The 13696-nt window shown below is 45.8% G+C and overlaps 1 protein-coding gene across 1 annotated transcript in view; it reads left to right on the top strand.

The window, feature by feature from the left end:
• The window catches only part of ASTN1 (astrotactin 1), a 320336-nt gene that overhangs the window by 156555 nt on the left and 150085 nt on the right, over positions 1–13696 (top strand). Inside the window, exons 6-7 of the mRNA XM_007531466.3 lie at positions 4244–4393; positions 5913–6080. Of these exons, the coding sequence (XP_007531528.1) occupies positions 4244–4393; positions 5913–6080 (318 nt within the window). The remainder of the gene's footprint in view (positions 1–4243; positions 4394–5912; positions 6081–13696) is intronic.

The following is a 13696-nucleotide window of genomic DNA, read 5'->3' as shown; positions in this document are numbered from 1 at the left end:
GTGGGTGGGGGGGCTGTTGGAAATGGGACCCCTTGAGCAAAAGCTGGCTTCTGCAGGAAGAACTGGTGAACCCTACATGGTGTTCCTTCCTGGGGAAGAGAGAAGAATCTAGAATGGAGAACCACAGAGAATCATCTCTCCCAGATAATGGCACTCTCAAACGGGTTTCTGTGTTGTTTGAAAGGCTATTTCTTGGTCAGAAGACTCTCAATACCTTCTGCAAAGCCTCAGGAGTCGTAGTTTGTTATATAGACACAGGGTAAAGCATTGATCCAGTGGTCAAATATATAGAGATGAAAGTTTTGTGTTCTTTTACTGACCCAGCCAATGGGTCTAGGGCTAATCCAAGTAGGGATTAGGGGGAGGGGGAATTGAGGAAGATCTACAGCCTAAAAATCATGACCTTCATTTCCCCACCCTGTAGAAACTTAGGATTCCACTTCTGCAAGGTTGCTTCTTTCCCCGAGCAGGGTCCAGGGCAGCTCTGACAAAAGTGCCCCCTTCCCCCACCCCCATCCCACCATGTCAACCACTCTGAGGGCGACTTCAGCCTGGAACTTTCTGACTTCAAAGGCGGATGCCACTGCTAAGGACTTTGCAGAATCACCATTATCACAGAGGGAGTCCAGGGTTCAAGTAGCCATTAGTTTTACTACATAGTTGCTGAGTGATATTGGATAAGGACAGTAGCTTCTCTGAGCTTCAGTTCCCTCCCATATTAAATGTTATTACCACATCTGAGGGGCTGCCATCACTGTTAAAGTCTACTAGAAGCTGCTGTTTTTGTTATCTGGTGAAGCACCAGGGACACTTGGCAGCCATAGGGGCCTTCCACAGTGCACCCTCACATTTCTGTTTTACCATCCTAACAGAGTTGGGACAGGGGTTCTGAGATCCTTTGAGCATGTTTGAGGAACATGGATTTGCATGGTACTCAATATCACTTCTTCCAACCAATAATCAGCCATGCCCCCCTCCCAAGACACCTGTACTGGCTTCTCCCACCTCTTCTTGAGTCCCCCTCATACCAAAAGTATTCCCAGGGATCAAAAGGAGCCCTTTGCATTGCTTCGTTCTGGTTTCTGTGGGCTCCACTGCAGTTAAGACAAAACTACTTCTTAGCATTTTTCTTGAGAAATCAACCTGATTCTGGGTAGCTGGGTGTTTGATCCCCCACAAAACACTTCTTTACAGCTTCAAAAAAGGACCAGGTTCTCTTACAGCATAGACTATTTGCTGTTGTGAGCTAGACTATAGGCATCTCTGGGCAGTGCCTGTCTAATTTATTTTTCCAATAGTCCCGGGGAAGGACTCTGCCCTGCCCATCACAGATGTGTATACCTATTGAATTGTGTTGGTTCTATCAACTAGGACAGCAAGAGATTTTATAACCCAGTAGTGATGGGTCAAGCTTTGTGATAGACAGGAGAAGCATGAAAACATGGCAGAGTGATAAGGCACCATTTAAACATATTCATAAAGAACAAAGACTGCTAGGAAGAGAGGAAAGTTAATTCTGCTTGGCAGTAATAGAAGGAGAAAAAATGAGCAAAGAATTAGAAGTGGGTTTTATGTGATATTTCTTCCTCATAAGTAAATAAAATTAGGAAAATAATTTCTTGACAGAGGAAAATTGAGGGTAAGGGCATCCCAAATAGAGGGAAATGGCATATTAAAATCCTCAAAGCATAAAGAACATGGGGTATTCAAGTAGGTGAAAATAGTTTAACATGGCAGCAATGATTCAGCAGGTGGTAGGAAGTGGGAGTAGAGTGAAACTGGACACCCCAGGGCCACACAGATGCCATAGCACTGACTTGACAGTCGGCTGTGTGGATCAGAGGGAACCACTGCAGATTCTGGAACCAGATAGAGAGATGCTGAGGTGAGAATGCAGAAAAATCAAAGACAAGAAGAACAGTCATGATCTACCTCCATGTGATCAACACAGTGTGACAAGGGCTAAGAGCCAGTTAGTTCCTTAGGGATTAGAGACATGGAAAGGGATGAGTGAGAAGCTGTTCTCCAAGCTTTCAGGGATGTGTTTAAAGTGAGATGAAATGTTGCTGAGCAGCGACTTGAAGAGTAAGTGTAGACCAGACTGACAAGGTGACAAAGTGGTGTTCTGTGGAGGGGGAAATATGTGTAAAGTCACAGAGACATAAACAGTATCATTGGAGAGAAGGACTTTCCTAGCATGGAGCTGAGGGTGCGGGTTTGTGAGTTGCTTAGGAATTGGGCTGGAAGACCAGGAGCCTCAGAAGGCCAACAGCAGAAATTAATGACCTTGACTGCAAGGACTTAAACCCAACATTTTGGTGGGATCACTAAAAGCTTTAAAGAACACCAACCTGGTCTTCTCAGCTCATCGATGGAGCCCTTGATGCAGTGAAGAGACTAGGAGAGAGTGGGGTTTAGAGGCAGGGAAGCCTGGTGGATGACTATTGCTGTCTTTCAAATGGGGCACTGAGGGATGTGAAGAGTGGAAGCCAGAGATATAGTGAAAATGTCCAGGAGATCTAGTCTATCCATCTCTTCAATTAGTCCTCTTGTTTCTTTGTTGATTCTCTGCTTAGTTGATCTGTCCAAGTGTGAGAGTGGATAGTGGAGCTAATGAAAAAGAAAGGAAAAAAAGGGGAGGAAATTGTTAAATATCTCTTGGGCTTAACAGTGTTTCAACTTGAGAAAACGGGGTCAAATACAACAAAAAAAGAAAGCAGGATTGAGTGAACATAGCTGGCATAGTGCTGGAGATTGTGTCTGAGTTCTCAGGGCTGGCTGTGCTAGAGGTGAGCTTAATAAGTGTGGAGCTATAGACTCCATTTCTGCTTAATTGAAGAGAAAATGTAGGGGACAAGGAACAGAGGACCCAAATCTGCCTGTCAGCCTTGAGTTTCCCCATTTCAGCTACAAACAGTGTGCCCATCACCAGGGACCCTGCCTCCATAAAACATGAGCACAGCCATACACTAGAGTCCCCCCATATCCCCAAGAACTGTGCCTCAGCAGCTGCTCTAGACCCAAACACTGATAGAGCAGACCCAGCAAGGCTGTGTCCTGAGCCTGGTTCCCCTCTATAGCTACTGGCTCTTGGCCAAGGCCTCTAGCTTCTCTACCTTGCTATTCCTCTATGAAGCCACAGGGAGACCATATTCTGTCTCCATGATATGAGCCATGGAAACTGATCCATGCATGCTACCTGACACTAAGCAGGAATTCACCACTTTAGTGAGGCTTATATTCTTGACACTTCCCTTACCTGGAAGATGGCCAGTTACTGTCCATTCTCATAGGCCCGTTGTCTGGAAGCATGTACTAAAATTAAGATGATGCTCGTGGGACAGTTGCAACACATGTTTACCATATAGAAGCTTTTCAGTTACCACCAGAACTACTGATAAATAACAGCAGCAAAGGCAAAATGATTCCAAAGGGCCCACTTGTTTTCTTGGCAACTTGTCTTGCATTCTCTCTTCCCCATTTCTCTTCTGCCTTCAGGCAGGAGGTCTCTCTCCTTATTACCATTTTATTCTCTCTACCCAAACACGGAGGAAGAGGAAAATGAATGCCAAAAAGAGTCCCTCCCTGTCTCCACCTACCTGTGGAGGGTTTCTTATTGCCAATATTATTCTTGTCTCATGAGACTTCCGTTTATAACCTATCTTCAGACTGAAGAACATCCTCTACTGTATTCTGTACTTGCACTCTCCTTCTAGCTGTCCCACCCCCCCCCCCCAACTGAACTCACAGGGTGTATACCTGCCACAGAGCAGACACCAACTCTTGGAGCTGATGTCCTGGGAGCACAGGAGTGAAAGATAGTTTACAAGAGTGCCCACTGTGCAGCGATGGGTAGTACTAAGGATTCAAGCCTGGGGCTCTCCACTCCTACCCTGTGAGCCACCAGAAGAGGTGGGAGCTCAGAAAGGCACAGGGAGAGGAGAATGTCTTCCTTTGTGGCTTCTTGTGTGAACTTGGCTCAGGTGACAGGCAGAATGCTTGCCCACTATTGACCAGTTGAACTCCAGGGCTATCAGGCAGCCAGTCAGGGCTATCAGTCTTACTTAACCCCACGACCTGGTGTTTCTTGAAGATTGATCATGAGATTCAAAAGCTAGAGACACAGGCCTCTAAGCCAGGCTGTCGCTGCCTCCCCTGGTCGCCCTGTTGTGCAGCAGGTGGCCATCATGGAGTCTCACAGCCACTGTTTTGACAGCCAGTTTTGTTTCTGTCTGGTTTTCAGTGGGCTCCCCCCGCAGCCCCGTGAACAAGACCACCCTGACACTCATCAGCATCACCAGCTGCGTGCTTGGCCTTGTCTGCTCCTCCCACGTCAGCTGCCCACTCGTCGTCAAAATCACTCTCCATGTCCCCGAGCACCTGATTGCTGATGGTGAGCTCCCTTCCTTTTTATGAAAAGGGGACTTTTGGGTGGGGCAAGGGAGATGACAAGCAACCGGGTGTCTGAGTAAGGAAAAATGGGACAAAGCCGGACCATTCACAGACGAGACCAGAACGCAGGTTTAAAAAGATGCCACACTGAACAGACCACCTCCTCTTCTCTGTGCCCACTCCCATTTTCTATTTCGGTTTGCTTTTACACAAGTCCTGTCTTTGGGGAGAGATGCAGAGCATCCTGTTTACCGACAAGGAGATCAAGATTCTCCAACCTTGGAGAGAGGAAAGCTAAGCAGAGCATGGTTCCAGGCTTAGCTGTGCCTTGGCTTGCTGTGCCTGGGTGAAAGATCCTGTGTTCTGTTTAGAGCTTTTTAGTTTTGGTCATCACTGACACTTTACTGCTCCAGGCCCACTTTTTCAGACAGCAAAAGAAAGAGAGACAGAGAGAGATAGGGGAAATGTTCCACAGCTGAGTGAGAGAGTCTGGATATCAGTGACTTGCTCTAAACTCAGAACTCCAGTGCACTGATGTAATCTATTTTTAGTTGATTTAGCATTGGTCTACAATATGAGATTTTAGTCATACAGTTACATAGTCATATATATGTGTGTGTGTGTGTCATCACACTCAACACTAAAGTCCCAGTGTCATACACCAAAGAAACCATCTACCTGTCCCTTCAACTTCCCCTCTCTATTCCCTCTGATAAGTGCTAACATCTCCAGAGTCAAAGGGTCACTTTGGTCATGATTGGTTTTGGCACATCTGTTTTATGTACTAACGTTCTATATCAGAGTGAAATCATCCACTAGTTAGTTAGTTATATTTCACTCCTGACTTATTTCACTTACTGTGATCACTATGTATTTTGTCTGACAGGACACAGTATCATAGTCTTGGTGGCAGAATAGTATTCCACCAAATATCTACCCCAGAACTTCTTTATCCAGTCTTCTGCCAGCTGGCAGTTTGATTGAGTGTCCTGACAAGTTTTGGCCATTATGAAGATATAGAGGTACATATCATGTTTCAAATTAGTGTTTTCATTAATGTACTTTTTTCCTAGGGGGGGACTCTCAAATAATGCAGGGAGCAGTATCAATTCTGAGAGTCCCTGAATTCTTTTAGACCACAACTCCTAACTGACTTGTTAATGGCTGTTCTCTGGGCTGTGGACAGGTGGACAATGCTCCCAGGGTCACGGGCACCATTATTTCATGGCAGGTGAAGACAGGCAGCTGGTCTCTGTGGTTGGAGGGGTGCCAGCATCCATGGCTGTCTCTGATGGAACTGTGCCACCACCATTGCAGAGCAACTCTGTTCTCTGTCCCTTGGGTCCTCTTAGTAGAGAGGGCCTGAGGCAAGACAGTTAGGGATGAGATGGTGGGAAGTAATGCCCTTGCCTTCATGTGTGGAGTTCTGATTTAGGAACTCATGATGGGGTGTGTTGGAGGAATGACAGTCTTGGGATAGAACTAATGATCCACCCTCTTCTCCCCCTGTGCCCTTGCAGGAAGCCGCTTCATCTTGCTGGAGGGCAGTCAGCTTGATGCTAGCGACTGGCTGAACCCTGCTCAGGTGGTGCTTTTCTCCCAGCAGAACTCCAGTGGGCCCTGGGCCATGGACCTCTGTGCCCGGCGGCTCCTAGACCCCTGTGAACACCAATGTGACCCCGAAACTGGTAGGCGGAAGCACCGGGCAGCGGGTAACTCAGAGCTCATGTCTTTTGCAGTCACTCCCTGGAAACCCCTGCCATTGCTCCCTATTGTCCTTTGCCACCAGGAGTCTAGACCATGCCTGCTGCTGGCTTGTGGTGGAGCCTCTAGCCTCTACTGCCTGAAAACATGGGGTCACATTCTGGTGGAAGCCTTGGGGTTCCCCCTAACTGCAACCCCCCCAAAGTGCTTACAATGGAACAAACTCCGTAACTTTGCTGACCAGTTGGGGCAACCCATGACCGGGCAAAGACATTTCATGCATGTTTAGTGCTTACAAGTCTTGGAGCTTAGGAAATGTAGAAATACTCCTAGAAGAAAATGATAATCATCTATAATTCTGTTTCCTGGAGAAACCACTTGCAAAATGTCAACATCCCTCATTCCAATCATTTTCCTGCCTGTGATTTTTAGACTCTTGAAAATACACCAAGTCTAGCAGAGTTGAGTTTTTTTTTTTCACTCAACCATCTATCATGAGCATTACCCAGAACCATTAAATAATCCTCGGTAATCTGGTTTTAATGGCCCTTTGGCATTCCATTGTAGGTCCCCAACATAGTTCATTTAAATAACCCCCTATTATTTGACATTTAAGATGCTTTAATTTTTTAATTTTTACGAATACTACTAAAATGACTCTATCTTCACCCCCATAAAGGCAGAGTGCATTTGAAGAATTCTTCTTCAGATAAATCTCAAGAGGAGAGATTCCTTGGGCAAAGTGTTACAGAGATATCTTCTAGGCTGTTAGTTTGTCAAGCAGGAATGGGGCTTCTCTGAGCGAGGTTCCAAGTTCACATACGGCACATGTGAAAGCAGAGCACACCTTGAACTGGAAAATCTGGGAGGGCAGAGTCCTCATTCCAGGTGACTTAATTCTTTTATTGTAGGACTTCATCTTGGTCAGTCTCTAGATCTTTCTCTAGACCTTCTGGTGGTTTCAGCAGCACCGGCAGATACTTCCAAGAAAAGACACAGGATTCAGGGTTGATTGGCAGTGCACCTGGTTATCATGTGCAAGAACCTGGGTTGAACCTCTACACCCCACTTACAAGGTAGAAGCTTCGCAAGTGGTGAAACAAGTACTGTAGGTGTCTCTCTGTCTCTTGCCCTCTCTATCTTACCTTCCCCTCTCAATTTCTCTCTGTCTGGTCAAATAAAGAATAAAAAAGAAGAGAAAAGTTTTAAAAAAAAGAAGACGAAAAGAAACAGGATGCTTTGGAACAATAACTGGGGGTATACAAATATCTAAGACCCCATTCAAGTAAGTGTTGCCGGAGTTGGGGGCAGTTGCTCCAGTTCTCCATCCCACCACCAAGACCATGACCACCTCCCCCACTCACCCTCTCACACATACTCAAATGAATTTTCTTCAGGATTGGAGTAGAGATCGTAGTAGAGACCTGGAGTTGAGTCTCTTTTGTCTGTTGTAGCCCAATTCCCCCACCCCCCACCTTAGTGCAGTTACAAGTAGCTACCACATCTGAAGTTCACATTCTCAGATCCCAAAGTTGTTTCCCAGAGATTCTAGGTCCCCAGATGGTGGAGCGAGTGCAGCCTTTGAAACATCTGATGTCTAAGACTGTGCTTACTTGCTGCTCTTCCCACGCTGTCAGGCAAACACCGAGCCCAGCAGATGGGCTTTCACCAGGCCTCAAAGCCAGCATGTTCTGGAGAAAGCAAAAAGAGCTCATCCTGGAGGCGGGCTCTCTCTCTGCAATGGAGCTCCTCTCTGTCCCCCACTCCACCTCCGCTTGGATTGGGAGAGCTTGGGGGTAATCTCCATGGTTAAACTCACTTCTGAAAGAAGCATTCTCTCCAGAGGGCCTTGGAGTATCCTACAGAGATTTTCATGAACAAGAAACACTTTTCATCATACAGAAGAAAGGCTTTGATGTCCTAAACTTAGAGGGTCTTAAAATGCCCCCCCCCCATGAGACGTTTTATGACTTGCTTGGCATCCCACAGAGATCCTAGGCTGAGCCTGTGCTCTGTCCCTCATGAATTCAGAGGTGTTAAATGGTTGCATCATTTCTCCTGGTGTGGTAAAGTCCACACTGCTGCCATCCTGAACTATCTGAGCTACCACAAATGCATATGACTGCCATTCCCAGCATCCTGCACCAAAGCAGCAGGGAAGCCCTGTCCCTTTTGCTCATTTCCAGATATCTCCTTTCTCATCCTTGCTGAAAATGGCTTTGGGAAGTCCCTTCCCTGCTAGCAGCTGCCTAGTATCTGGGACCACTCATGGGTTTCTAACAGGGAAACATGGGAGGGAGACAAAAATAAGAACTTCAATCCCATTACAGAGCTGAAATGCAACATCTCCATTTAGAGGAGTCTGGGGGGAGGGGAGGGTGGTAGCTGAGAAATGATGCTATGGAGACTGTGTGTCACTGATGTTGGGATTGGACCTCTCCCTTTGCTGTCCAGCTTCTTTCAGCACAAGGATCATGTGGTCATCCCACACGCTCATCAGCAAGACACTTGATTGCCTCCCACAATCCATTCCAGAGTCTCGCTCCAAAGAACTGAGTGTGGGAACTGGCTGCGAGTCAAGTGAACGTTATTTTTGCCATCCTCCAGCTAGCTCGCTTGGAAATGCCATCGTGTTGGGACATGTGCTTTCCCAGCTATGCAGAGGGGGCTGCCCACACACAATTGTGCAAATGCATGTGCATCCTTTTATCTTTTTACACACTCTCAAGAAAACACTCATACACATCCCACAAATGAGCAGCCTCTGCTACTGCTACCATGAGCTCTTCTTGGTCATCTTTCCATAATGTTCCAGACCTAAGTAAAAATTTACTTATCACCTGCACAGTGGCCCAGAACACCAGGTGTGGTCAGCAGAAATGCTGGACTCAAAAGACATTCTTGCCCAGATCCCCAGAGCCCATGAATATGTTTTACTATCAGGCAAAAAATGAACTCAGGTTGCTTTAAAGTGGGAGGATCCAGATATAATGGTTATGCAAAAGAATTTCATTGGGGGGGCGGGGATAAGGGTGGGAGGGCAGTCACTGATGTTTCTGGTTAAGTGCACATAGTACCATGCTGGAGGACCTGAGTCTAGGCCCTGCTCCCCGCCTATGGCAGGAACACTTTACAAGTGGCGAAGCAGGTCTGCAGATCTCTTTCTCTTCCTCTCACTCTCTCTCTCTCCATATATATATATATATATATATATATATATATATATATATATATATATATATATTCCCCTCTCAATTTCTTTCTCTGTCCTATCAAACAAAAATAGGGGGGGAAAGACTTTCATGTTTGAGGCTCTGAGATCTCAGGTTCAATCCCCAGTAACCACCATGAGCCAGAGCTCTTTCTCTCCTCTAAATAAATAAATAAATAAATAATTGAAATATTTCTTAAAGAACAGATTGTGCTGGATTTCTCCAGGTGCATCTCCTTTAATTGTATGGGTCCTGGGAAGCTGAAGAGGACACTCCTTTGTAATAGTATGAGAAGAGCCTTGCCAGCCTCAGCTAGCTTTGAAAATAGGGAAGGGGGCTGGACCAAGGGATGTGGGATAACTTCTCAGATCTGAGAAAGGCCCAGAAACTGTCTCCCTGGGAGTTTCCAGAGAGGGACACAGTCCTCTAGATTCTTGACTTCAGTCCCAGGAGAAACCTTTTAAACCTCTGACTCGCAAAACTGGAAAGAAGATGATTTTTTAAAAAAATTATTAAGTGTATAGCAGCTACAGAAAATTAATATTCTAGGTGAGGAGGAAAGGATGGAGAGTATTGCCATGTATCTTTGCAGCTCCCCCAGTCCACTGCCTGGAGCATGGCCTTGTAGACCATGGGAAGATGGTAGAAGTCTTGGGAGGAATGATACTGATCTGTTCTCCATTCCAGCCTCCCTCTTCTGCCCTGGCAACATGCTGTTTGTGGGACACCATGGACTGACAGTTCTTAGCCCAGTGCTAGAATCTATTACCAGCTGTTCCCTGATGTTCTCATTCAGATTCCCTTAAGCCAACCCTCAGTGTGCCTCTGCTCATGCTAAGGTGAAACAAGCTCTGAGGCTGTGTGGCTGCATGCCCTCAACTGGATCTAAGCTAGAGGGTGACTCTTCCTGAAGCTTCCATGGGATTTTGTTGTACTTGTATGCTCAATTACTTCTGTTTGGAATTGAAACATAGACTAACTGTGTCAGATAAAGAAGGATCTCCCTCTGGGAGAAAGAGATCAGGGCTCTTGATTATGAACTGGCCCAGTAGCCATCATCTTGGGAAGAAGTGATGATGAGTTTTCTTTTTTCTTTGCTTTTTTCTTTGCCTCCGGGGTTATCGCTGGGGCTTGATGCCAGCACTACAAACTCACTGTTCCTGGTGGCCATGTTTTCCATTATATTGGATAGGACAGAGAGAAATTGAGAGGACAGGGAAAGAAAGAGAGAGAGAGAAGGAGAGGGAGCGAGAAAGAGAGAGAGAGAGATACCTGAAGACCTGCTTTGCTGCTTGTGAAGCATCCCCCCTGCAGGTGGGGAGTTGGGGGAGCTCAAGCCCAGATCTTGTGCAGGTCCTTGCACTTTGTACTATGTGCACCTAACTAGATGCACCACCACCCAGTCCCCAAGATGATAATGTTTTTATACATGGCAAACAATTTTGTTAACTAATTTATTCTCTATTGCTGATTTGGAGGCTTCTCCATCTGTCCACTCCCTCCCTGATCTCTGTCCTGGCAGATGGGCTTCACCTACTTTCTAAAACTGACAACTCCCACAAACCACGACCACAGCCTCTCACTGCTCTTGGCAAGACAGGCAACTTCTATGGGTCTGCATGGAGCCCTGGTTTTCAGGCTCAATCAACTTCTACTATCTATCCATACAGTTCACTGACATTCTTTCTCCTCAGCATCTTCCCATAGGTCAGTCCCTAGTACAGGAAAGTGTGTGCAACCTGAGGAGGGACATGGGGGGCAGCTTTCCAATTATGCTTCCCTTGCTTTGAACCACACTTAGCTCTTACTCTGGGCTTCTGGAATCCAATTTGGCAATTTATCACAGCTCCCATTCTTTCAAGAAGGGATTTTGGCTTATCTTCCTCTGCCAGGCTGTTTAGGGTCCTGAGGGGTTATTTGACCAGGGTTGTCTTACCTCGAGCCTGCCTCTTGATAGCTTTCAAGGTCAATTGTCTTACAGTGAGTTCTCTTTCCAGATAGAGCACAGCAGGGGCTGGGCTGTAGTTCACATACATATTAATATGAGCAAACATATTAATACACACAAAGACCTGGATTCAAGCTCTTGGGTCTCTAAACACAGGAAGGGAGATTCATGGGTGGTGAAGCAGTGCTGCAGGTCTCTCTTTCTCTCCTTCTCTATCTCCCCCTCCACTCTCCACTTTTTGTCTATACTATCAAGTAAAAAAATAAAAAGATAAAGCAGGGAAGGAGGAAAGAGGAATGAGGGAGGGAAGGGAGGAAACAGAAAGGACTGACAATTTTGTTGAACAAAAACCAACAGCTCACCTAATACAGTGAACACCTGGCCATGAACAATGTCATGAATTAAATAAAGCACAGAAATTGGTCCCAGGAGGCTGCTCCATGATACTGAAGTTGTGCAAGGTCTTAAGTTCTTTCTTCTGCTAATGCATGCATATTAAAATATATGTTTAAGTCTGCAAATGAGTGTCATTCTATGCCTGAGGGATAGAGATGACTTGTTCTTGATCTGCTATGAATCCGGAGAACCTGGGATGAGCCCAGCCCTGTCTGAGGTCTCTAGCTTTCAGGTTTATTTATTTTAGATTAGAGTTGTACCTCTATCTTTCATATGTCAAATGGGACATAGTCGAAGTCCCTGCTTGTCACACAGGCACCTCAAGTCCTCTATGCTAAGGACTGATGAAGGCTGGCCACTCAGAGGCCCTGCCTGGGTTACCTGTGGGTGGCCTCTCAGGCAGTGTGGGTGCCTTCTACAGGCCCATACCATTACAGTTGGGCACAGCTCCCCACTGAATTCCTGGGAACACCGCAGCAGACTCAGCACATCATGTGTCCCCACCATCTGTCACTGCAGATGCGGAGATTCTAACACTTCTAGCTTAGGAGGGCATCCAACACCCTGGTGGGGTCTTTAAAATTCACAGCTAACAGTCAGAGCCTGTACTTGCATGAAACCTTTCTCAAAGTCAAGATTTCACAGTGGGTTGCTATAGTAACTTCCCTCCAGAGCCTGAACTCCCTTCAGTGGAGCTGGCCAAACTCTTTTTTTTTCTTTATATTTATTTATTGATGAAGATGAGAAGAAAGTATTGAGAATACCACCCTGGCACATGAAGTGCAGGAATCAAACTTGGGACAGCCTGTGTGCAAATCTGGTACTCTGCCCATCATGCAACCTGCTAAGTCTGAACACTCACTTTTACTTATTTATTTAATAATGATCAACAAGATCAGAGGATAAGAGGGGTACAGTTCTACACACTTTCTACCACCAGAGTTCCATATCTCATCCCCTCCACTGTAAGCTTTCCTGTTCTTTATCCCTCATTTTGAGGAGACCTACCCAAGAGGGAGGTTTGGTGTCTTCTGGACTTGAGGATCATTTGAGAGGAAACTTCTAGATATCCCCTGCCCTCCACCCAGCTGTATGTGTTTGGACCTGATCCTGTTCCTGACATGCCTGAGATGAAGAAACACTCTTCCTGTTGTTGGTAGTGTGTCTTCACATAGCAATGAAAGACGGAAGCCTCGTGAGGAGATAATGACTCTGGAAGCAATTTGAGAGAGGAAAATGCACTGCTTCAATGGTAGGTGTTGCTGTCATTAGGAAAATCAGGCTCTGCTTGAACTCAGAGATGTTGCTGCATTTACCTTTACCTCATTTGTGCTAATGAAGTAACAGACAGAGAAGAAGAGACCTCATCACTGTGAATAAACAGCCAAGACCCGAGAGTCAGAGCAATGGTTTTAACTATTTCTGGAGGTCACTGTCTTAACTTCTAAACAAGACCCATAACTAATGTCCACAAGGATAGTCCAGGGAAACTATCCTTAAAGGAAAAACACATCTGGGCCCTTGAGTTTGAATTCTTCCAAATGTCTGTATCTTGGGAAGAAGTTGTGGTGGTTTCCCTAGAAAAGAGGGTGAACACTCTTCATTAATTCCTTTCCCATCATACTATTTCTATTAAGGATCTACTCAAATGGGGGGATACTAATGTTTTTCCTGCCTCTTCATAGCTTAGCATTTAGGTCCCATTTTCTTTGCAGTTGGGCAAGAATAAAACCTGGTCCCTAGCCCCTTCCTTTCACTACTCTTTGACTCAAATTTTTTCCCCATTTTATTGGCTAGGACAAAGAAATGTTGAGAGGGGAGGGGTGCTAGAAAGGGAAAGAGAAAAATAGACATCTGTAGACCAGCTTCACTGCTAGTGAAGCTTCTCCCCTGCAGGCAGGAAGCAGGAGGCTTGAACCTAGATCCTTGCACTTAGTACTGTGAGCACTTAACCAGGCATACCACCGCTCGGTCCCACTCTCACCTTCTTTATCTACCCTTCTATCCAAGAAGCAGCCATCATCAGAAAGCCTTATCATTAATG

Source organism: Erinaceus europaeus, chromosome 9, assembly GCF_950295315.1.
Source record: "Erinaceus europaeus chromosome 9, mEriEur2.1, whole genome shotgun sequence".
Lineage (NCBI taxonomy): Eukaryota > Metazoa > Chordata > Mammalia > Eulipotyphla > Erinaceidae > Erinaceus > Erinaceus europaeus.
The sequence above is the reverse complement of the archived record's forward strand: the minus strand, read 5'-3'. Positions and strand labels throughout refer to the sequence as shown.